This window comes from Montipora foliosa, chromosome 2, assembly GCF_036669935.1.
Source record: "Montipora foliosa isolate CH-2021 chromosome 2, ASM3666993v2, whole genome shotgun sequence".
NCBI classification, from domain to species: domain Eukaryota; kingdom Metazoa; phylum Cnidaria; class Anthozoa; order Scleractinia; family Acroporidae; genus Montipora; species Montipora foliosa.
Genome location: NC_090870.1, coordinates 3,115,244 through 3,141,885, shown reverse-complemented (window position 1 = coordinate 3,141,885; position 26,642 = coordinate 3,115,244). Strand labels below are relative to the sequence as shown.

Here is a 26,642-nt window from a genome sequence, read left to right as displayed (position 1 = left end):
CCCTGCAATGCACATGTACATGTGAAGAAAAAAAACCAGACAACAGATTTGTCTGCAATTCTTGTATTCTCACTCTAAAGTACAAACTTGTTAAAGCTGAAAAGTTTCTCTTACCAATTGTCCCGTGACTACTCTTGAAGGAATGTTAATCTTCAGAGGTGGACGGCCTGGTGGTGGAGTTACAGCTTGCGGATGAGGTGACACAGAATTCCGTCCACTACTTGTTACAACAGATGAGGGTGTGGTAAATGAGCCATCATTTCTCTGAATTGACCCAGGAGTAACACTTCTGTTCAAGCCTGCTGCAGCAGCAACAAGGTCTGACATGTTTTGTGTACTTCCTGAAGCAAAACAAATTTGTTCTCAATTTCAAAATGATTACTTTCCTTTCATATAACTTTACTGGAAGACTCTGGTAATTCCAGAGACAAGTTATCTAATTAGGCAGTGTAAAGCAGCCATGAATAGTTGTGCTCAGAGGGCAGGTAGCCTTTCAAAACAAATATGGTGGGTGTACCTGTCTGTCAGTATTGTGGCTATAATCTTACTACAAAACCCAAGCTTTTCTTGATGTGAACATCAAATTAATGGTGTTAACATTTTGTGTTGGTTGGATTTCAAACCAAAACAATCAGCAAGTGGGTAACTAACAGCAACAGCCTTAACTTAGGGGAATCTCTTCTCTCCCATTATGTCTTGCACAAACCAAGGAGATAAATACAATAAACCCCACGAACACTTTCACCAACTTTTAAGGACTAGAATGTACGTTATTATGAACAATCTACTGTGTAAAACTTTAAAATTATCGCTTCAATGATGCCGTTGCTTACAGTAACTTTAAGTGATAAAAACAAAGTAACAAATACTCATTTGTGCAACCACATTTTGATGGTTTCCATTCCATCTAAGAAGATCTAATCTGCAGTTGGAGACAAATTATCTTTCATGTTAATGAAACATGAGAATTGTTATTATCACTTCATTGTACCCAAGTTGGAACCACGCCTGTTACTGTTAGAATAAAGCGGCTTGTTTGCAACGAAGAAATCTTATAGTTATAATTTGTCCTCTCTTCCAAAAGTACCAGTAGTCTAGAGAAACACCTCACTTACATTCAAAAGGACACTGAACTATTTATTCCAAGGTCAAATTAATTTCATTACAATGACAATGTGTATTTACATTTAAGTTTGGTAAAATAATTTACAGGATAAAATGCATCTTTAAAGAGAAGAATAAATTAACTTTTATACAATTTACTGTAACTGCATTGTTTAAACAGCGACATTTACACATCAATCTATTAGTAGCTCTTTTTATAAAACAATTCATACAATAACATTATTCTTTTATACTTTTGTGATAATCCATAAAGTAAATTATTGTGTTTAAAGTTATACAACTCAATAATTTACACAGAGAAATGACAGATAAAATTTATAACGAACATGTTTAAAACACAAGTTTACTTTCACTTTGTAATAACTTCTTCAATTTCTTTTCATATTTAAGAGAGTTTTCAAACTATTATCATACTCTTAACTGTGAAAAAAGACCAGTCAGGGCGACCTAACATTAAACCACATCCCAGTCTCCTCTACCCCCTTCCAAAGACATTTGAATTGAATATTGGAGGGCTTGCGTATGAAAGCAGTGCCGTTTCAATCATGGATGACTGTGTGATATTATTGCTGTTTGCTTAAAATAAGGTGCAAAAGAAAAGTTAAAAGACCAAAGTTAAAAAAGATGTCTATGCTCTTTTTATGCTGTGCAGTGGTGCAGTGTATTGCATGAGGTAAACTAATAATATATTTTCTTCAAAATGAAAACAAAAGAATCAAACAAGCTTACTCAAAACATCATCATATTACATGTATGTTGTTTCCAGTTTGCTCCATTTCAGCATTTTTAAGATTATTCTTTCATTTGTCAGCCAAAGGTTAAAACACTTTACTCTTTCACTAAAATCGCATCATTAAATTAATGCTATTAATCCAGGAAAAATCAGATATCATCAGCCATTTTGTAAAGTTAACAATTGAAAAGACACTCAAATTATATAAAGTACCGGTAATAGCTTATGATTCAGTAAATCAAGCCAAAATTTTAAGAAAGGTTATGTTTAATACTTCCAAAAACTGAATTATTCTTGAATTTTTCAATATAATTTAGTTCTTAAATGAGCGTTAACTTAGCGCCTGCAGGAATTGGTGACATAATCCAGCTTCAGCTGCAAGGGGAGTTAGGGACACCATAGATTTGGTCTGAAATGTAAAAAACATTTATCAATAGTCAGGTAACAGTTTGAGAATCTTCAGCTTTCAAAAAAAAATGCATTTGCACAATATTATTGCTGACATGGTTTGAACAAAATTACGAAAAAATCCAGAAAATAATATGATATAAAAGTTTAAAAGATTTGATGTACTTTAAGTAATTACTGCACAGTGTGTATTCTACGTGACCTTATTCCTTTCATTAACAACAAGGAAAGGGGAAAAAAGCACATGCTTCATTAGTAACATTATTTTATATCTCACCAAACAATCTCCTGATTTACATAAAGTTTTAGTGTGATTTTGTTTATCTACATGTAAATGTATTATACTTTCAAAAGAAGGGTTGGATATGAGCACTATATGTGATTTTAGTAAGTAGTTTTGCGTCAGTGTTGCATCACATCGACTATCATTATCACTTTAGCCTTCCCAAGTTTCAAAAAGTGATAAACACAACTACTTACACTGCAAACATTACTTCAACCAACATTTGATAATTTGCATGGCATCTTCTAAACTAAATCATCTCAAGTATTAAATGTTATTAGCTTTTTAGAAATTACACAGAACTGCAGTTAGATACAAATGTAAATGAAGATAACATAAAAAATACTGTAAAAAATTGAATGTGTATAAGCCCCACCCTCAAATTCCAAGCATGATTTTGAGGAAAAAATAAAAACTTAAAACAAGCATTCAGGCAAAAAAGTTGTTTACTTGTTCGCAGTTGTCTGTGATATTAAAACTTACCGAAATATAATGCTGCATATTTGCAGCGACCATAAGAAGTTAATTAACTCTTAAAATACATATTAAAAGCTTATCTTTAATAATTGATTTCCCTATTCTAGAGACTGACAACAGCTGTCTTCATTGTTGAAGCCCACAGTTGAAATAAAAACGATAAAATTTGAATGAAAATAATGCGCAGGGAATGATACAAAATAACCACACAGTCATTTACAGAGTCTGGACCGAGTTACGTTGTAGACAACATGGAGAAGTATTTAATATCTCGATCCAAGAGTTTAAAAACCACATGGACAAATATGCCGTGCTAGTAATGAAGGGCAACAAAACAGTCCACCTTTGCCTTGTGAGTTCTCCTGAATGGAGTGGTATTTTCTCGCACACGGTGGAGAAATCAGTGTTAAAGTGATCTGTCGAAGAATATGTTTAATCTTTACTTAATGAAAGTTCTTTGGGCTAATTTTTACCCCATGCCAGCCAGTTCACTCCATCTGATAGAAATAGTCTCATATAAACCAAACCCACAATTTTGAGCCCAATATTTCAGCAAAAAGATCCGGCTAATACACAAGTTTTTACAGTACAGCTGTATACTGTATCTTTTTTCACAAGAGGAAGATCCACATTATTAAAATTCTAAAATTTACAATGATTTAAGGAATTAAGACTTCTGCCTACCTGTTTAATACCCTTATTAACAGTAAATGTCACAAGAACTTCAAGACTTGAAAATTGTGTATTTATAAATGTGATTCCTTTTAACACCAGCCCACTTATCCACTATAATGCCTTTGTTAGAAAACATACTCAGAGCTAATGCAGAGTTCTTAATCTATCAGATTATTGTAGGTTTCACTGCTTGGGGCACAAGGCAAGTTTTGTGACACTAAGGCTTCAAACAAACCAAAATTCTATATGTTTATTTGCAATGCAAAACAGTTGATAACTACCCATCCAGAGGCCACCCAAATATCTTGCAAACATACCAGCTACAGCGCAGCTCTTTACAACCCCTAATTTCATTGGATCCCTTTAGGATGCAGCTCTATTACGTTTTACATCATGGTCCATTGCTTCTTTTGTATTGTTCTTTGTGTCCCTTGTTTTTCTTAATCAATCCCACGAGTTGTTCGGAGAGCTGGGTTGCGGCCGAAACATACAGCGAAATGACTATTGTCTCAGCATTAAGGAAGCTTGAGTGGTTCCAACTTATAGAACAATGAAAATGGCAAGACAAGACAGATTGGCAGCTACGCAGTTTTTATATAAGTTTACAAGTCACATGTGAAAGCTTATTGAGTGAGTGATTAATATTGTAGTTTTTACGTACATGACCAAGTTCACACACAAATCTCTTTTTTTCTGTTTGTCCTTCTTTCTTTCATGAAATGTGATAGTTAAGCCAAAAGGAACTTTCAATACAATAATGATAATAATAATAATAATAATAATAATAATAATAATAATAATAATTGTGACCTTTCACACGAAAATGTTCCTAATTACTAATCGTTCTGAGGGGTGAAACCGTGAAGTCGCCGTGAGAACGGAAAGAGAAGTTGTTCCCACGAGTTAAGGAGTCCTTCTTAAGTAATAGTGACTTGTGAGAACGGAATTGAATGTCGTTCGCTTTCCTCAAGCAGTCGTTCAAAACTAACAGGTACCCATGAGAACGGCTCTGGTCATTCACGAGAGAAAGCAAAAGTATTGCTCGCCATTTACAAGTTTTGAGTTGGCTTGCAACCATTGTTTGTCATTCGAACAACTCAAGCAACAGGAGACGATTGAGCCTTGCTGCTCGAGTACCACGATAATGATAATTCTCGCGAATATGCGTAGCTTCAAAGTAACGCAACTATTTGTGATACGTTGATCAGAACTGTTGTTGTTGTCTTTATTCTTTCAACGACAAATAATTTCTGAAATTTTATTTACCATAAATAAGGGGTACGGCCAATAAGATTTTGTTTTAAAGTTCTGAAGCGCTTGTTCAAGCCGGATGTGGCACAATTTTCTGAATGTCACGGCACACCATTTTGTATGCAAATTTCAAAAGTCAGCAGACACGCGTACGCTTGCCTGCCATGAATACCCATCGCGGTTCTGGGAAAATCTTTGACCCGTTTGTGAATCTTGCATCCTTACATGTAAGTACGAAAGTGGCTCAACGTCGGGGAAAACAACACACTACAAGCACGATTTACTCTTTTATTTCATTTAACACGCTCCAGACACGCTACTAAAATGCCAAATTCTTCAGCAGAAATAGTCTGAAATATGGTAACAAATCTACCCAATTGTGCATTTCCATTCTTTGAATAAATGTAGTGGAAGTATATTCCCCTTGTTCAAGCGGCAAGCGGCCAGAATTTCATGAACTTACTGCGTCATGCAATTTTCAAAAAGCAGCATGACAGGACATTGTTTACGCACTGATGTAAGTAACACACTGTTTTCTCCGGCAAAAATGTCTTGCTTTACTCACGATAACAACACAGTATTGGCACTTTCTAAAAAATGTTCGATTTTGATTTCAGATTAGATATTGATGCTTTTTCCAAATTCCGTTACAGTGGAGTTTTCGATAGACTGTTTATGTTAGCCCTGCAAGCCGAGTCGATAAGAGCCTTGTTCACGAGATCAGTCATTCATTCTTAAGCCGTTCAACTCTATCTGTTAAAAAAAGCTTTCTGCTGTTCAGTTGTGAAGGTCACTCGTTTAAAGATTTCTTTGGTCTGTTCAGCTTGTGAGCTCCCCCATTCAAAAAAATTCTGCAGTCCTTTGATAGTTCGTTTCAGTCGTGAGGACGATTTTACAACCCGTGAGCTTGCCGCGCGTTCGGTCGTTCACACGACTTTCCTAAGGAATGTTTTCGTGTGAGAGGTCACAATTACCTATGTTACTATGTTATTTTTATATCTACATATAAGAGCATGCATGTTAACTTTATGCTTAAAGTTCCATTCAAAGCAGCAGAAGGTTCTCTCATGAAGCCTTAAGTAAACCATTTGAATGCGTGTGGAATTTTCAGCTTCACTTATGGCCTTTTGCATCTTTACCCGCACCTCTTCATATCTTGCTTCCTATCAACCTCTGCACTGTTAAATCTTCATCTTCGTACCACCCTCCAAGGACAACTATGATTATGTTTACTGTTATCATTAATCATCATAGACATTGTCCTGATCCTTGTTCTATTAGAAAATGAAAACTGTTAATACCTGATATACCAGGGGTATTTCCTCGTGAGTAGTTTCCATTCATCTGATCACCAGTGATTCTTCCACTTGCGGTGACTGGCATTCCAGAGCTCATCATGACGACACTGTCTGAGCTTCCTGGCTGACTTCTGTAGCCATCCTCTGAGACGTTATTGGACGACACTGGCACTGAGACAGGAAGTGACTGATAATTGTCACCGCTTGTGGATGTTTGCTGCTAGAAGTCAACAGAATTAATTTTAATTAATCTGCATGTTTTGCTACATCCTAAATACATTGTGTGCCTAATCATTGCTTTCACAAATGAAATTATCTTTCTTTCAACAAGTTTTGAGTTGCCCTTCCATCATAAAGAGACAAACTGAAGCTCACAATACATGCAAACATAATACAAATGATTTCTTCTTTGGTCTCATCCACCTCCCTGATTCTTTTGCATATCATTTGAAACAAATCACTCAAGAACCTTGTGGCCAATATTCACATGAAATTTGCAAAAAAAGACTAGTGGTAAATTCCATAATACAACTGATGCTTCACATAGAACTGTTGAATTAACAAAGCAGAACTGTCCATACCACTACCATAATAAGTCTAATTATTATTATTGATACTTACTGGATGAAGCAAGTTCTTTTTCATCATCTGGTCAAATTCCTGGTTTATTTTATTGTACTTTTCCTCAGTTCGTGGTGTGAGCACGAATTGCTGTAGAAACAACACAAAAATTGCAGCCTTATTTCAAATTCTGATATTTAAAGGACTAACTGGGCTCCTAATTAAAAAGTGTAAGGAACAAAATACATCCAAATGGGGAGGGAAAATTGATTATTTGGGTGGAGGCTAGCTCCCTCGAATGAAAATGACTAGACAAATGGTTGCACATAATACTCTTGTGCCTCTTTCAATGACACTGTAGCTAAAACAAAATGAATGTATTTCAGTATATAAATACACAGCCCCCAACCCTCTCATCACCACTTATCGCCAGCCCTACTAATAATGATGTGATAATGGTCATAAGACATGTAAATGTTTATGTGTTGTAGAATACATATACAGGGTTTTCAATAAAATTTGAAGTAGGCAGCTGGTTTAAGGCTAGTAGCCGACTGCATCACCCAAGGGGCCGTCACTTCGTCTAGGGGGATCTGGGAGCATGCTTCCCCAGAAAATGTTGAAATCTGGAAGCTCTGAAATGCGATTTCCAGCGTCCTGGGTGACAATTTGAGTACAAAGTTAAGGGAAGATTTCTTATCAACAGCGACACTGAGTGCGCAGTTACGCGCATTTTTTTGATAATTTCCAGCGAAGAAAGATTTGGAAAATCATTTCAAAAGGAAAATTAACGATTTAAACGTTGTATGACGTTTCGGCAATTTCATGTCATCATTACTACCAATTTAAAGCTGCCGTGAACGGCAAACTTTTTTGCGCGTTTTTTCAAGCGCGAATTGAAACATTTTGGTTTGTCTAGACAAACCGCAATAATTTTGTTCGGTCAACATGAGAAATCATTTCAGTCGAACGATAAGAATATGTCATTTTAATCTGAGCGAACAAAAAGGCTTAACCAATGAAACTAAAAGAAGCATTTACTTTTTTGGTGGAAAACAAGTTTTGATGCAACGATTACTCAATAACAACCTGTTTTGCACAAAACGTCTTGATATGTTTGTTTGCGGACGCAACTGAACGGAATTGAATTACGTAAAAAATGCGACGGTTGGTCTTGGTAAAAACGCCGTTCATTGTAGCTCGAAGATGAAAGTATCAAATCTGATAATTATTTTGAAATTGAGATTTAAAAAAAGTACATTTAAGTCCATCAAAAATGAATTTTACTTTAGGTTTGAAGAAATCATTCAATTAATTCGATTTAGGGGGAGAAATAGCTGACTTCTCTGAGCGAAGTAGCCGACATTTTTGGTCGGCCGTCGGTGCTTATTGAAACCCCTGCATATATATATATACACTGTATAGTCTACAAAGAGTAACAAAAGGAAAGCGTTAAAAATTCAGGCATGAACAGGATTCCAACCTACACTGTACATCTTCTGCAATACTGGTACAGTGCTCTACCAACGGAGCTACAATATTAATTGTACCAAAGCAATTGGGAGTTGGTCATTTTTTCAGAGTTCAGATTAAGCCCGTACAGCATGTAGAAATGGAGAGACTACATACGAAAGACAGCTTGATGGTTAACAAATATATATACAGTTGTCATTTTTCTACCAACCTTTTCTGTATCATCTGGTGATGGTAATGCCTTGTTTTCCTTTTTGGAAATTGCCTGATAAAAAGGTCAATTGAAGAAAAATAGTTTGATAGCATTCCCAAAACACTTCAAATAATGAATGATAGTTGGTTGTATGTTGTGTTTTATCTTTCCATCCAACTGTGATTACACTGTCTTCAAACAATGCACATACATGTCACAAATGCAATGCTTGTGTCACAAATGAAGGCAATAGGATGAAAGTAGACATCTGAGTTTTTATCCAGTTACCAGATATTTTCATTTACACTGAGACATCTCATTGCAGAAGTTGTAATGCACCATCCACTTCTTAAAATTAGGCATGTTTCAGGTCTATTTTTGTATGTTACGTGTACTGTAGTTGAGAGCACTAACCTCAACAATGTCTGCATTTGTCCTACTCTCGTGTGGCTCATTGTACTCTGTATAACGGAGTAGAATCTTGTCCATATCTGTGCTGGCATATTGGAATAACTTGGTACTGGAGTTGAAGATAATCAATGCAATCTCGCAGTCACATAAGATGCTCAGTTCATAAGCTTTCTTCATTAATCCAAATTTACGCTTGGTGAAAGTGACCTGCACAATATAACAACAACCTTCAGTTAACTTCACTTTATTAACAGAAAATCCAACAGTGCACAATCCAAACTCTGAAGTTACCAATCACACAATTTCATACAATACAATATATTTGTAGCAGTTCTCTCTTTTGTATAATCTTGCAAATAATGAATGCATGGGTGGATCCAGGGAAAACCTTAGTACCAAGCACTTCCCTGCATATGGGAGGGCAGGTCAAGGGGACGTATGTGTATAAAGAAACTTTTCAGGTTTGTTCTCCTAAATGCTATTCTTTTTTTGTGATTTCTGGTGATACTGGCAATGAACTTGTTTTAAAAAAATGACCATTGACAACTTTCTTATGAGTTTTTGCTGACAAAAATATATTTATCTCCTTAAGTAAACACCCTTCACTGAAAGAAATGATAAGTATGAGAAACAACCTAAGACGTTTCATATTATTTTATTCTATACCACGCAACTTAGCCAAAAAGGTATGTTTGTGGGGTTAGATGAACACAACATCAGTGAATATTAAAGAGAATGAAAAATGAAAATCACCAGGAACATACAGGAAATAAAAAATTTCAATTAGTCAGGCATTTGAATGAATTTTTCAGTTGGTGGAAACACCTCGTCCACAAAGAAAGAATAATTTGTCTGAACTACACACACTGTATTTCTTACATCTCGCTGACTGTAGATTTCGTACATCTAATTGCACCAAGTCACTGATCAATATTTTTAATATAAGAAGCTCTTAAAAATGTTCCTATCTGTGTTTTTATGTTCTACAGTACATGCACATGAATCTCCAAACAAGAGACAAAAATGGAAAACTCGGGTATGTTCTTGTTTAAAAGAAATATATATTCCCAGAGGTACAGCATCAAAATTCTTCATTTTATATGTTTCAAGTGTAAGATCTCAACCTTGAAATATCACAGTTTCTTCGTTTTACAAGACGCATGTTTAACTTCACTGGCAGTGTCAGATCAAGAGCAATTTTTCACAGCACGAAACTTAAGATCTTATTTCTGGAATGTTTCTGGAACAATCGGAGAAAGTTCAAAGACTGGGTATACATTTACATATTCTTCGTTTACATGTTGTAGCGTTTCAGCTTCCAAGACGAAAAGTAGCATGTACATGCATGCATGTACCTCGAAAGAAAAGAGGAAGAACTTGGACAATTAAAATATGCGCAGAAGAAAACTGTACACGCGAAACATACTTCTGCAAACACTTATAAATCACTTCAATTTACATCTTCCATGGATTGGATTGCACGTTTTCTTCAGTCTCTTTGAGATTTACTCCAATCTTTGCGGTTTCTCAAAAATCAACGACTTTAGAGGGAGGTGTGAAAAACGTCGAATAAACTGATTGATACACTACACTGGGCACAAAAAGAACAAAGAAATTACTGTTGCATGCATCGAGAATATACATGCATTCACGAGTTTGCCTTTTTCCTTGTTTGACTTTTGTCAACAAATGGTAAGAGTTGCAAATGGTAATGTATGTTTGAACTTAACTTGAAAATCAAAGGCCAAAAATATCTTACAACACGCGACGCAAACTATGCCGCAAAGGAATTTGCGTGTCGCGCCAGTTTCGCCCCTTTTTCAATGGAATACAAAGAATTGCTTTCCACAAAATTTAAAAGTACTGTACAACTCTTACCATTTTCTCTGAATATCCTTAGGCAGCGAGTGAGCAACAAAAACAAACCAATTTATTTCATTTCAGTGTTTATTAGTCAAAGTTGTCGGCACTAAAATTCTCGCCATTTGAACGCTCGATTAGTTCCGATAAATACAAGTAAGCTTGCATCCTACAATGTAGCTACAAAACAGCAGTATCACCAAAAACGTTGGGTTTCTATTCAGTAGTTGGCTATCAAGCCCTCTGAGTATCATTCAATACAAAAAGTCAGCTTCTAAAGCTGTTTAGGCCGAGCCAAAAATACCTACACTTTAATGAAATTCTAACCCCAGACCGATCTTTCTATTTTCGACCACGACATGCAATATTTAGCATCGCAAAACGCCCGCGCGAACAAAAAAAGTCATCAATTCTCATCTATTTGTGTTCCACAATAATAAAAGGTTTGCTTGGTGGGAATTGTTATAGAGTTTGCGTGTTAATACCTGCCGGTTTCTTTCGTCCCCGATTCTTGAAATCTGTATCTTCTTTCTTCCCATTTTGTGCTGATGCTTGGGGCTCACGGCGCTAAATCCAAGGTTTGGTGGGAGGCTTTCAGCCAGTTTTTAAATCACCTTCGTCTGATAGAAGTCCTGGATCCGTTAGATCTGTAAACTGAACAGATCCAAAACAAGAAAGTGAGTTCATTAAATCATTTACAAGTACCAGTTACAAGGCTCGCCAAATCGGGAGATGGAATGCTCTGTTATCAATGATGCCTACGATAGGTTACGGTTCTTGCAAATTGTCTGTTCAAAATGTGGGCGGTCGAAGGAAGATAAAGATGTTTCCTAGTCCTCGATAGATTTGTGTTCGAAGAAACCATAAACGGACAAAGGATCCTCTAGTTTGAGCTAGAAGGGATCTTTCATTGCGTGAAATGATGTCATACGACTTGCGATCAGTGATTTTTGCCAGAGTTCTCTTAGAACTAATGATCTCACTGAAAAAGTATTCTCGAGGCTACAAGCACGAGACACGAGATTCGTTCCTGGGGTTGCCAATATCCAAGAAACACGAAGTAAATGCTACAAATACCCGAAAACTTGGACCGGAAGTCTTTTCCCTACGATCTTGGATTATTATACGAAATCTACCTCGACTTCACAGGTGTAGACAACAGACGTTGTCCAACACCATTTTAATTAATCGAAATGATGTCAATCGAAGGGACGCATGTTTACGGCAGAAATACACCAGAAAAGAGAACTACAAAGATTTAAGAAAAACTGAAGGCATTACAAAAAGCTCTGTCGATGCGAAGCGGAAAGCAAGACGATCGCTTCGGGCTTGTCAACAATAAACGTTGAATTACCACGATATTCCTTTTCCGAGGCAAGAAGTTCTGTTTACTCTTTCGAGAGGATTTGCGATCACTGACACAAAAAATATGATCGTGTGAAGCTCATAGTCCACCGAGAGGGAAACTTTCTTATGACTATTTTTTGGACAGCTGTGTGAACATCGAATCATCGCATCATCACACATTGATGCTTCGATTTCATTTCGAGTAAACTGGTTGAAGTGCAAGCCTTCACATTTTCGCTGGAAAATTCTCAGGCTCTCGAGGCTCAGAAAAACGTAGGGATCATCGATCGCTACTGTGCGAGAGAGTTAGGGTTGCATTAGGTTTAATATTTTTGAGTTGAAAACAATTTCTCGGTCGTTGCTCGACCTGACGACTTGCTTTTGCGATCCCTCGGCTATCCTGGTTTTTCAAGGAACACTAGATTGAAGGAATTTACCTCTATCATTAAATGTCTGCAGCATCCGAAGATCGGAAGCTGCAAAGAAACAACAGTTCAACTAACAGTCGAAGAGGATTCTACCGTAACACGTCGAAAAAGTAAGCGAAAATGAAGAATCTTCCGCCACTGGATGGAGTCTAAACAAGAAATGAACGTGTAAAACCAGCTATTCGATCCCAAAATTTGGTCACAAGTCAACCTTTCGGAATCTCATCGTAAGTTATACGCTGTTTATAGTTCGTTGTTCGACGGAAATAAAAATTCAGAGATCTATTTTTACCCACCAGTAAATATGCCTTTTCACAACAGCTGCCCTGACAATGTATATATGGCTAGTGCTATTTGTAGCTCAAGTTCGAGTGAGAAAAGTGCTTCGGGAATTTGCATTTTGGGAGGGCGCTTTGATGTCACAGTGATGTCATTGCAGTGTTTGGAGAATTTAGTGTTTGATATGTTAAGTACGGATACGTATTCATAGTTACTTTTCAACTCGACGTTTGTCATTCCATTCCCGAGATGGAAAAAGACGGTAGTTTTATTTGTGTTATAAACAAATGCAATTTGAATATCAGATATTTGGAGTGAGAGTGGCACCGTTAAAAACGCTTTATACTACTGACGAAGAGACAAGAAACGTGCACAGCTGAGAAGTATTGATTTACTAGTTTTGGGGGTTCAAACACGTACTACAAAGTGAAAAATTCGCACGATCTACCAAACTTCGATGACTTTCTTCCACAATATCAAGTAATATTATTGAGTGTTTTATGTCCAAGATGACTACAAATTAACATGATTTAGTATCAAAACCAAGCTTCTTCCCACTTGCATCCCTTGGTTACTATAGTTGTCGCTGACGTCATCCTCTTTGCTTCCTGTTTTCTTTCCTTTTCAATTACGTGGAACGAAAATGCCTTCTCGATCGAAAATTAAACGAAGAAAAAAAATATTTTTAATGGGTTCTTCTTGTTCTTAAATTGCAATCATAACAAAAGTGTGGTAAAAACGGATAAAAGGCATGGAAAAAGGCAAGCAAGGTTCTCAGTAGCAGTCAACGATTTCCGGTTTGCAGTCTTTGGGGAATTTAAAACCGGTTCCCCACCTTGTTGAAACTTTCGAACTGAACCCCAATATTGCGTTTCCTTTCTGTTCCTCTACAGAAAAAAATTAACAACTTATACGTAAACAACCAAAAGTTTCAGGTTTTTTGTCGGGTATAATTGTACTGTGCATGCCCTTCGGTTGAATTTTGGCGATATTTTTCAGTACATTAATAAACAGGTTACAGGTGCTTGAACACTTTAATTTCTCACTTTCTCCTTGCCTAAGCAGAAAATATATCCGAAAAAAAAAACCCGGTACTCCAAGGGAAGTTACTTGCAAAGCAGGCGATGGCAAAGGATTATTTCACTTTCCACAGTTTGGCCATCCCTAAAATGGAACCGGCTTCCTGTTATGATGACACGTAATTTCCACCGAAAAAGGTCTATTTCACCTGATGCCATTTGGATCGATCACTAGTACAGTTTCATCTTTATTTACGTCCGACTCGACTAAACCTCAATTTCAAGTTAATTGCAAATTGTTTCTTGTTTTTTATTTATTTTTTGGATCATAGGATGGGCACGCGAGACCTAAAAATTCAGCTGTTTGTCACATGAATACGTCAATCAAGAGTACGGTGGATTTTAAATTAACTGGTGGAAACAAATGTGACTTTTTTCGTTAATATTGACTCGTCTTATCATTTTAAACACGAAATGCAGAAAACACTGAGACACAGTTAGGGGCAACCTGTCTTACCGAAACGTTTCCACCTTAATTAAAACAATATACTCCAAGTCTGAAGTTCTGTTTCAGTTTTGTCACTTCTTATAGTGCAGTTGATAAAAGAGATATACCTTCAATGCGACTTTGGATGGAAATGACGAATATTCTTAAAACGTTAACTTGAATGGAGGTTGACTTCATTAATATAACTTATTTATGCCCCGAAATTGTACAATACCTCCGACGGCGGTTGTGATCATTATTATCATCATCATCATCATAATTATATTACATGTATCTTCTTATCTTTTACAGGGACCTCGGTCTTTACCAATCAGCATCAATTTAAACAATTGTCACTTATACTACTATTGTACCGAAATCACGAGAATATCACGAGAAAACGATGTATTTAATCCTTGTACCTTGCAATAGGCGATTGAAGAGAACTTGATCTTCTTACAGAAATAAGTAGTTGTTTATTTATGCAACAATATTATACTTGGTCTGGTGATTGGTAACTATGGTTTTCATCTACTTGGCCTCATTGATTTGCCGGCTTTTTCCATTCATACGTACCTCTTTTTGCTCTCCCAGCTTGCAAGTGCCAGTAATTGTTCCACCTCGATTAGCACAGACTTGAATGAGTATTAAATTAACTGGTAAATCATCATTCTCCATAGGATAACGATTTTCCGATTACCGGAACACAAAATTAATAGTTCTCGAAAGCAGGCTTGGATCATTGTAAGTGACGGAGGTTGTACCCAGAAAATATCCTTGTGACATAACTTACGCTAATAACGGCGAAAAGTCAATAAAACAAGACTTCCTGGAACGAACTTAAACTAAATTACGTCTCAGGTCTCTTCTCTGGGCTTCAAGTTTCCTCTCTGAACATTGGTTGAATAGGGAGAAGTTATAATAAGTTAAAACAGTTTTCAAATGTTCTTTATAACCTAGAGAGAATGAGGTTAGGGAACGGACCCCCATGCCCCATCATAGTTTTTGAAAATCTATTTTTAGTTTCGCAAAGCTATGTTAAGTTCTCGTTCCCAATGCCGCGCATATTTAAAAATTTCATTACGTCGTTACAAAATCAGGTGCCTCTCTAAAAACGTTTGCGTAGCTAAAATTATATTCTAAAAAAAAGTATCAGTGGAAGAGATCCATGGGTCTGTTGTCTTACCTTATCCTCTCTTGTCATAACTGATGTCACAATCAAAGTCACCTGCTAATCAAAAATGTCGATTGTGGCCACGAGGATTTTAATTATTGGCAATTACCGACACAAAGCCAAGGAATTCGGCAAAACAAGCACGAGCAAGTCATCGCAATATTCATTTTTCGCGGAAGAACTGAAAAAAGCATGAAGTGGAGGTCGATGTATGGTTTGAAATATTCACACATTCAAAATATTATACAAAAATGTAAAAGGGATAAGGAAAGAAACGGAACTAAGTCCGTTGAAGTCATCCGGTTCAAATTTAAGTTTATAATGCCACAACGAAAGTTCCCATCATGTTTTATTTAAATTACTTTTCACAATCTTGTTATTTTATCTTATCAAAGGAGAGTTTACTCGAAGCCAGTCAAAACTATTTAGTGATTAATGCATTTGTTACCTTGCTACCCTAAAATCTCGCTACGCCTCAGACATCTGTTCGTCTCGCTATCCAAGATGTAGGCCGATACAGTGCAATTCAAACAAAAATACGTCTGCTTTGCAGACAGTAACAGCATTAGGAAAAGCTGGCAGCTTGGCTGTTTGCTAACCACCGTAGCCTTGCAAACGGATCCCTTCAAACGGGAAAAAAACTTCAAAAACCCTTTGTCCCCTTTTTTTTCGGTTTATTTGACTTTGTAACTCGTTTCAGATTTTTCAATACTGCCGCTCAAAAAGCATTTTGTTTCAGTTGCATCTCTTTGTGTTTTTTCGCCTTCAGAACTTTTACAGAGCGACAAGACTACACTTCTGTTCCGTTGAGAAAGCCGATCCAAGAAACGTGAAGAGATTGGAAGAAAATCCTTCCCCTCAGCCACGAACCCATGACCCGGAGCCTACGAATCCATTTTGTTCGTGTCAAGGCGTTTTCACAGACTGATTTATGTTTAGATTGAATTTCCCGCGAATGAGACTCCCACAGGAGCCCGATAACCAATACAAGAAACTAACCTGACTTCATAGGGTCACCGAACCAGAACTGCCTTTGTTTTTTTTTTTTTTCGGAAAAAGGTAGTCTATAAATAGATCGGTCTGTAAAATTGCCGTGACATAGGCCCTGTATGGGAGAGGTGTAGGCTCCCGGTCATGGGTTCCTGCTTCAGCCTATTACGTATTACTAGGAGCCCATGACTAGGAGCTTCCCAATGCATTATATCCTTGAGTCAACCTTTGCGCGTATCTTTCTATTTTTAGAACTAATCCTTCAGCAGGAGATTCACATTTACAACTATTTACATCAATTTGCACAATTTGTATACATTGTTTTTGCTATTTTTGTCTTTGTTCCACAACAACTTTATTCTGATTGGCCATTCTAAACAGTGTGTGCAGAGCCGAAGAACTCGTGGCGTTCTAAAAATAGAAAGATACGAGCAAAAGCTGACTCACGGGGCTTGTGTAGGAGAGGCAAGCTCCTTCTCATGCGCTCCTGGTTTTTCTAAACAACGAAATACTGAAACAGCGAAACGAAGCACCAAGACACCATGTATAACCCCATCTTACATTGAATGCTAATGTTTGAGATTAAATATGGTTTTAGGCCTAATCTCAGTCTTAATCTGAATCATAATTTTAATTTCAATGAATTAGGAGCAATAACGTTTTAGGCCTAATTAGGCCTAAAGTGATATTAATCTCAAATCCAACCTTCATCGGTTAGTATTCAATGTATGATGGGATCATACATGGTGTTTTGGTGTTTCGTGGTTTAATAATGCCCGCCTGTTACTATGTCTGATACCATGATTATCTTTCACATGAAAAGACTTTTTGAATGAGAAATTTTACGGCCATTTTTCTCTTAAGAAATCCCGAAAACAAATCTGTTACCCTTTGTAAATAGCTAACTGGGGTCTAAACCATGTTGTGTTTTGCTACCGGGAAAGTTGATGTGCTAGTGCAATAACTCTATCAACAAATAACTTTCGATGTACTGTGGCGTGGCGTTGTATCTGCAGTCTCGACAGCAGTCGAATGATGACGATGACTTTAACCATACAAACTCAAAACTTAATAAGAAATAAGACACAAATATAAACTTGAAGTTTCGACGAACATTTAAAAAGGTAACCGACACGGAAATAATTTTTAAAACTATTCACATGTTGATTCCGATAGGTCTGGGTCCGAGAACTGAAAAACAATATAATAAACACTCCAGGTGTAACTTTGTAGCTCAATGTACAAACTCTTCAATACGTGAACATGATGGAAATTAAAGACTAGTTACTGAATATCTTTTATTCGCTCAGATTCGATAACATCCTGAAATGAGAGCATAAATTGAATGCCATAGCTTCGGTAACTTACTGAACCAGATTGATAGAAACTGAAACTACCCAGTGAGATAATCCAGCTTGGACAGTTGAAAGCTAAAAAACGTCAGGTAGTGGAAAATTTAGCCACCGCGGACTATTACTTGACAATAATAATAACAGCTCAACCTACATTTCAAACCCAAAACCTGAGAAGAATGCATTTTGGAATTACGATACAAAGTGCAAATATTAAAAGAATCTGTTCGCGCCAAGGAGATTACTCGTTAACAGATCATTAAAAATACTTTAAAGTGTTCTAAAATAGTCACTGAAAAACTATGTCATGGACGCTGAGCTTCATAATTTGCTAGATCACATTGCCGACCACATCAACGCCTCTGGACACAACATCAAGTGCGATCATTTTGACTGTGTCATTCTTGGGTCTGGTAAAACTGTCAAATTATAGGAATATTGTTTATCCAAGAACATAAGCTACCGTAGCTCTCAATGCTATCCTTAGTACTGGGATAAGTAGTTACTTTATTCAGTAATAATTAACTGTTTATTGTAGATTTTTAAAAAGTGAAGCAGTAACCTACAATAGATTGATGCAGGGCGTCACTCACTCTCCTCATCCCCGTTGCTATGCGCCACTAGTGATCTCCAAAAGCAGGAGCTTATGCAAAAAGTTAGAAAAGAGTTTCGACGACTCATTCATTTTTGAGAGTCAAAACTAAGGCCAAGTTTTCTGAAAGTGAATTCAAGCAGATGTGCCTGGAAACGTGGCTTAGCCAACTCAAGTTCTCATCGACATAGTGGTAAACACCAGTTGACGAATAGCTTTAGAAACGAAAGCATTCTTAGGCAAGAAGACTGAAGAATCTTCACTGGAACAAAAGGATCTCAGAACGGATTGACCAAACCCTACGGCAATCAGATCTGATTCGTAGAGATCAATAGTCTTGACTAACGCAGTCACGGGCTTAAAATTCTGTGCCCAGTTGTTCAAACGCGATGGATAGCGCTATCCGCCGGATAAATCACTATCCAGTGAATAAGTCATAGCGAAACCAATTGCGCTATCCAGTGGATAGTGATTTATCCGGTGGATAGCGTTATCCACCTTTTGAACAACTGGGGCCTGAGGTTGTTTCAAAATTGCTTGCAAATACACTTTTTTGATTTGTGTCTGAAGTGTTCCTCCTCCTTGCCTGTTGATGCTTATATCAGTTTTTTGAAGGGACTCTTACAAGTGTTAAGTTGCTTTCTTAATTAAGCGGCGGCCAAAGCCTAGCTTAAACTACGCATTTGGAGATCAAATACAGTAATTATATTATTAGTAATACCTGATTCTCCGCAATTGATACAATTGTCATCTATCGCACTGATCGATATCATTCGATCATGTTATGAGTCAGTCAGGGTCGACGAAAATAACTGTATCTCTGAATACACAGCTGTCCCTTCACCGAAGACAACACCGACTAAAACAGGTCATCTGACAGGGATGTTTTCAGTTTATTGATTAAAAAACTTACTTGCCAACAAATAAAGCCTAGTCTTCGTAAAACTTTCTAGCTTTATCAGTCTCCCGTTGTTGTCGTATTACAACCAATTTTACTTTTTTCCGGCAGCTCAAGTAATTTTCTTTGCTCATGTTCGTTTATTTCCCCGTAATTGTTCTTGAGACTTAAGTTCGTAATTTGAAGAATGGCAATTAAGTCCAAACATTTTGACCCCCGCAAAGGAAGCTGGAGGCTAAATATCCATTATGATCCTTACTATCACGCTTGAACTAAATAGATTCATCAGTATTTGCTTAGCAAGAATGCACATCTTTAGGCTTAACACTGTACTCAAAGCACAACAATACATCTTGTTTAGACGGTACTCAATGTGTGCGTCATTAGTTAAGTGTAAGACGAGATAACAGGAGTGTTAACCAATTAACAAGGTGACAGTGAGATCTGTCACTCCGGACATGGCCTGGTTTGGAAGAAACTTCCAATACCACTGATCTAACGTTTCCTTTGTTTTGCCGTCTCTTTACGCACACGGTGTCATTAAAATTCACTGAGATCAGCGAATATTGATTGGGCTAATACATCCAAGTTTCAAAGGCGCAATATTCTATCTCATTTGCAATCTTAGCCACGACTTTCCCCCCCAAAAATTTATTTTCCTTTATCCTCAATATTTTTTCCGATGATGTTAATTAAGACTTAAGCTTTGAGATTTCAACAACTTAAAGATATAGCCGTTATTACAATAAAGGTGCAATAAATATCCTTTATGCCTGAATTCAATTTACGAGAGTTACTGAAAAGTACCCCCATTTTCCTCAAGTTCGTAAATGGCGTTCGCCGAGAACCAATGATTTTAATTCGAGAGGCACTTAGTTAATCTCTTTGAGGACTTGAGGCTAGCTTTTAACCACTCACACCCTTTATTTGAAACGTGAACCCATCGGACTTTTGAACATGTCACAGTACAATGAACAAAACCATAACAAAAAAAAATCGCGTTGTCATATCTCATCAACACATTGAACATTCATCCGCAGGAAAACATGGTTGTCAAGGCAGCACCTCCACTAACAACAAAACAAAGCCGTAGAACAAAGGCTGCACAAGGTTCTTGACTTTTTTGCAATTGTTGTTAGAACAACCTTAAGGCCTGGTTTTCCGGCACAAACAACGCAAGCAGACACACACAAACGGCAACATATCCGGTGCTCTTTGTTAATAGTATCTTTGTTCTAACAAAAGCCATTCATGATCAAAACGTTACTGACTTTGTGTAAGTTGGGCAACTAGGCCCAATAAAGTCTAAATAAGTTTATATGTGACGGTCAGTGTAAGGTTTCCCTTAACTAAGGCTAACAAGGGTCGACTTTAATCCAATACAGATAAAAAATTAAGATCAGCGTCGCTTATTTCTACTCTTCATCATAAAATAAGGCCATGTAGATTTTTGTATTCAATATCATTCAAGAACACTTACTTAGACAATACATCTTTCAGTCATTAGTACCCTTATCTTGGTTCTCTGACGGCGATGTTTTATTTTAATGGTATTTACTTAAAACCTTGTGCACCTTAAAGCTACACATTTGTTTTTCTCGTGGCTAGTTTGGAAGAAAAAAGACTGAAAGCTGACAAAGCAAAGGACAGCGTGAGCCAATAGATTTGACAAACAAAGACCATTTGAATCATAGAGGACAGCACCCCTGCCCAGCATCAAACGAAAAAGAATCGTGAGATTTTATTACGAATGAATTAAGTGAAACTGATGGAGTATTGAGTAAAAAATAGAATCACAGAAACAGAATGATCCTACCCACGCGACTGTCATGGAAACTCAATATCAGGGTAACTTCCGGTTATATGGTAGCTCGGACAATATGAACAAATAAAAGATGGACTAATTAGAGAGAGATTAAAACCAAAGCCTTTTCACTTTTGTCAACTATATCATTAAAAAACAGATTGAGAAAGAATAGGAAATGGCTAAGACTAAATCTGCTTAACGACTGCCACAAATGTTTGGGAATTGAGGGGAAACAGTTTGAGTTAATTGATCAAAGATGAAAATAGACGACACGCTCAAAATATAAGATGGTGCTATATTTAACACGATTGCTTTTTCTGTGACACATATCACGCGAAGGGCAAAAGCGGCAGAAAAGTCACTGAGAAACTGTCAAATAAAGTTTCCTCTGGAGATCTTTTACAAGCGTCAAAGTGTTGAAATCCAGTAAATCAACATTCTAAAGCTTTATGTCTTTCTTTCTTTTCTTTTTAAGCAATCTCAAAATTGCCAAGATCGTAGATTTTACTGCGACTGAAACGATGTGTAAGAGGAGAAATTCATGGCGGACCAAAAAAAACATCATGCTACTTTTTTTAATCAATCCATTCCTATTTCACCGTGACGAATGACAAAGCAAGTTGTTTTAAACTCTTTGTTTGTTAAACCTGTGCATTTGTAAATAAACCCGCTAAATATAGTGGAGAAAAATTTGCACGGATTTAATACAAAGATAAGGATAGAGACCACATCTGTTTAAAAATAAACTTTAAAAGGATTAATAGGGACTTACCGTTTTAAGCCTGGACGTAAAAGATGCTTATAACTGGTCTGTAGTCAAACGGTCTGTCTGCACTGCACTGAGTAAGGTGAGATCAACTAGACTGAGAATGGAACAAGGTCAAGGCCTTAATAAATGAGAAAAATTCAAAGAATAAAATTAAAAATGGTTCTGCGCAAAGTGCTTTGTAGGCTTAATATACTAATGATGTCATAGCAAAGTCGTTTTACTTTATACTGAAATCGTCTAATATCAAGAGAACAATGGGTGGGAAAACTTGTCGTCTCCTACACGAGTTGACACGAAATATGTTTCATTCAAAAACGTCGCACTTCATTGGATGGATTGAATAAACAGCGGTTGTCGTCGAATGAGAAGTGTACACTTAGAAGAAATCCGGCATTACGATGGTGCTTTTTTTATTATATTTTCTCAAAGTACCATACATAGCAAAGAGGCCAGTATCACTTTAATACGTGTTACGTTGGTCCTTCCATTGATATTATACAGTGCAAACCGAACAATCTTTAAAGACATAAAGACTCTTGATCTCATCTAGAATTCCACTCGTGTTTTATCTTAATACAAATCTTTGGATCCGTTTCTCATTGCCTAAATGAATTTTCCCAAGTTTTTTCGGATAAGTTCTATCATCCGAGAAAGAAATGAGGCCAAGCAAACACAAAGCACACAAAATGTTGGAAAAGAAAATGGACTCGTTTCCAAGGACAAACTGTAGCTTTCCTCCAACAAACTGGGCGTTGTCTGGGAAACAAGGTGATAAATTCCTTGAGAATATTGAATGACTTTATCTGTAAATACAGCTGATCATGGCAGAGTACGCTTATCACAGAAACAGTGACTGTTACTTCAGAGAAATGACCCAAGTTCACACATGTTTAAAAATTCATTTATTCCTACACACATAATTATCAATGTATTGCAATAGAATCACTCTTGAAAGTAATTGAGCGGTATTCTCCGCTACCAATTTTGTGTAATATGCCTACTGCAACTCTTGAAGTGGATCAACGAACTTGCGGCATGCACCTCTCCTCCAAAGTCTTAACGTTCCATGGAAAAATGCGAATGGAAATGTTCCTGATCATTTGAAGCCTCTATCGAAATATTTGGCAAAATATACGCTGATATTAATCAATAAAATGTACTAAAATAATCTCTATGAAATGAAACATCAATGGATGAATTCAAAGCTTCACAATTACTCACTGAGTGATGACAACCATTTTAGTTTCGGTTATGACTCAATGACTCAATTTTGCAGAGTTATGATTCACTTGAGAGTGCACTTTTGGATCCATATCGTAATGAGTCCTTTCCTAACATGGATGCTGTAGTGTAATGATTCTTCTTAGAGTGCTACTATGGACATTAAGCAAAGAAGACGACGACCGTCACGGCTACGAGAACATTGTCTAAAAATATCATTTCCCTTTACTGTAATAATCTTGCGATTACTCCAAGTCGTTCGCCATGGAAAATGTGAATCTACTACATTCTAAGTATAAAATTGTTGAGAACGGTGTGGATATTTAGAGAAAAAATTCAGTGAAAATTCATCGTCAGGTGTTCGCGTCCTCCAAACAACCTAAAATTTGATCATTTCACGTCGTTGTCAAGACAAGAACGGCAAAGAAATGTATCAAAATGTAAAACGCAGGTGCAGAGCCTTTGCTCAGTTTTGCTAGTTAAACCTATTGTTCTGTAGAGTTCTCATAGCCGTGGTCGTCTTCTTTTTCCTTGAGATCCATAACTACTACCACAAGACATACGCAGAAATCTAACTTTGACAAGTATTGAAATTTAAGCCCCTCATTCAAACATTAGCTCTCAGCCAGACTGCTTTTTCTTGGGATCTTTTGTCGATATGAGTTACCAACACCGAGAGAAAATCGAATTTCGTCCACTCGATATCATACGCTAAACCCTTTGTAGGTGATAATGTGTAATTAATGATCACATTTAGAAGAAGCAGGCGAAGAAATCGATGATATAATGGAGCTATGACCAGTTTATTAAGACTGATCAGGTCTCCGTTTTTACGGAGGAAACTTGGTCTTGGATCAGAGTTGGCGGAATCCAAACAAGCTTAAACAATACTCCCACAAAACGTCTGAATTTTCACCGTAAAGCGAAACAAATTGCGACACCGTGGGTGGAAAAAGGCAATTCAAACATAGTCCAGCGATTCCATCAAAAAATCGAAACTGGAAAAGTCGTATTTGACTATTTACAGCAATGAGTTAGTAATTCCAGTGCGACGTCACAACAGGATGACTGGGCATCTAAGTACAACAATCCATCGTCCAAACCACTGATCTTGAAAGTCGTTAAACTAAGTAGTCGAAATTACTCTAGAATGCTTAGGGCCGTTGTTGGTTTGTCCATGACAAGCAACAAAAAAAAAAAAACAGAATTACAGCTGGAGAGCTCAGTTCCTCTCAAGGCGGAACAACAGCTATGGTTTGAAACGGAGCTATACACCAAGACTAGCTTAAAAGTCTTAAAAACTCAAAAACTGATGGCCTGCTTCAAGGAATGTGGTTTCTGCTGAAGCGGAGATATGCAACCAACAGTTTCCAAAACACGCAGGAAGATCACATGTTGCGTTTCAAGTACAGATCATGCATTTTCCTTCACTTGAAGTTCATATCTCAAAGTCAAAAGCACACTAAATTGGGTCTAACATCACAATTATCCGGGTGGGGAAAAGTCAATTGTACTGCAGTGAAAGGTTAATAAGCAACAAAAAAATTCTCTTTCGTTTCCCACTGGCGACGCCGCGGCATAAGCAAGTTTTCTTTTTCCACTACTCCCAGAGGAAGATGCTCGCCGAATATCGACTGGTTTGGTATTTCATCAACAAAGCTCAGTTCCTTATTTTAAAGATGACAGAGGATTTCCAACGAATTGAAAACGTCCTTGGATTTCTTGCAGTTCTCTTTGCCGCGGAACACATCAAAAAATTTCCAAGTTTTTTCTTCAGGGAAAAGCCAAGACTATTAAATTGAATTACCTCAGCACGTACGACACGGAGCCATCCGCTCATAGCACCAACTTTCAATTGCAAATATTGATATATCACAGCAGAAATATGCAATTATTTGCTTGTAAGTTTGTGTGCTCATTCAATCCAGCTCGGCGTCAGCTCGTTAAGCGACCTTCCCATCGGTGGATGAAGAAGAATAATGGCAAAAGAAAAAGCATTTTTTTTGTTGGAATAATGGAATAATGCCATTTCATGATCATGGGGCGGAATGACGGAATAACGACTTATATTGTCCGGAAAAAGTAGCTTTCTTCAACGGAATAATGAGTTCTTTTTTCCTGGAATGGAAATAACCAATGGAATAACCAAAAATTTACGAGCAAGACTATTGAAATAATGAACACCCGATTATTCCTCTTCACCCCACGATTCCCAAGCAAGCGGGAAAGCTGTCTGAAAACGAGATACCTGATTTCGGAATTTGGTGGCGAACCCAGGCAAAAGGTTACGTTGAGAAGAAAATGATTTAATGTGCCACGGTATGGTCAAGGTGTACCTGAGCTGACTTCAAGAACTTGACCGACAAGGGACACGAAATGCAAATCCGTCTCAAGACCCGATCAAGTTCCATGTAATTGTTATTCCAACCGGAATTTCAGTCTGTAGCATTGAATTTTCATTGGGTTATTTTTGGATAGTCTAAAAAGACAATTTTATACTGAATGCAAATGTTTTCTAATACTTTTTTAATGATCATCTTTCCGTGGCCTGTAAATTGGGAAGAAGAGAAATTGTTGTCACTTGTGGTTTGCCGGACACAGTTTTCTTTTGTCGTGGTACAATTAAGGGAGAAATAAATTTAACGACAGGGGTAGATATTGAACTTCGGTTCGAAATTCTTCGCGAATCTCTAACTGCAGCCATCGTAAGAAGACGACTGGGATTTGTGGTCAACCAAAGACTGCAAATCAATTTTTACGAGATAATTATACGCATTTCTGCGAGGTGTTTTTAGAAAGGAAAGGGTTAAGCACTTCACCAAAAATATCAAATTTGATGAGCTATAAATATACATATTGTGCAAAATAAGCGTCTTATTATATATAGATCGCATATTTCTTGTAAATAACACTTGTAGATGGCCAGCTGGCATTAGTTTTAACTTTTACTATTTCAAATGAGCGACTAGCTCGTTGTCGAACAAGGTTATTGCGAGGATACCTATCAATGGTGCATCAAGCTGGCAACATAAATACCATTTTATCTGACCTTTTGAAGCTCTAGCTTCTGTGCTGGTGTGGAAATTGAGGTAAACTTTAAGTCGGATTCCTCTGCCTTTGTTTCTAGACCTCGTGTTATCCAACGAACTAAGAGACAATCTTCCTCGATCATAAAGAGCTATAAAGCCTGACAGAGTCACTTATGAATTCAAACAACGAGGCAGGAAGTCTAACTTAAGAATATAGTTGCGTGGGTGTTTAACCAATAACGTCAGTTGCGTTCAAGAGACACCAAACTCGACGCAAATTTTGCATGCCGTTCTGAGATTCACACTTTTCATGATGAAATGTTTTGAAAAATTGGATCGGTCCATTACAACTGAGAAGCGCCCGGTGTCTGCTGATGACAAAACGAACAAAGAAGGGGAACGAGTGGTGCCAGTTCATTAACATGCGAGTCTCAACAAGAGGATTTGCATTGCTCTTGAGTAACAGAACTAAAATGGAAGTTCTGGTCCAGGTGTTATGGTA

At 37.2% G+C, this 26,642-nt stretch overlaps 1 protein-coding gene across 5 annotated transcripts in view; it reads right to left on the bottom strand.

Annotated features, from left to right (window-relative positions):
• The window catches only part of LOC137992074 (myocyte-specific enhancer factor 2C-like), a 30,248-nt gene extending 3,877 nt beyond the window's left edge, over positions 1–26,371 (bottom strand). Inside the window, exons 1-8 of one of the 5 annotated variants that reach the window (XM_068837164.1) lie at positions 26,161–26,371; positions 21,894–22,008; positions 11,234–11,402; positions 8,892–9,095; positions 8,496–8,549; positions 6,872–6,961; positions 6,254–6,470; positions 115–341 (exon numbers count right to left, since the gene is read on the bottom strand). In XM_068837164.1, the coding sequence (XP_068693265.1) occupies positions 115–341; positions 6,254–6,470; positions 6,872–6,961; positions 8,496–8,549; positions 8,892–9,095; positions 11,234–11,287 (846 nt within the window). In that variant the 5' untranslated portion in view covers positions 11,288–11,402; positions 21,894–22,008; positions 26,161–26,371. Of the gene's footprint in view, positions 1–114; positions 342–6,253; positions 6,471–6,871; positions 6,962–8,495; positions 8,550–8,891; positions 9,096–11,233; positions 11,403–11,510; positions 11,649–12,532; positions 12,763–12,819; positions 13,279–21,893; positions 22,009–26,160 lie in introns of those variants that run through there. The other 4 variants (XM_068837165.1, XM_068837161.1, XM_068837163.1 and 1 more) reach the window with 4 other exon arrangements.
• Positions 26,372–26,642: the final 271 nt, after the last annotated feature.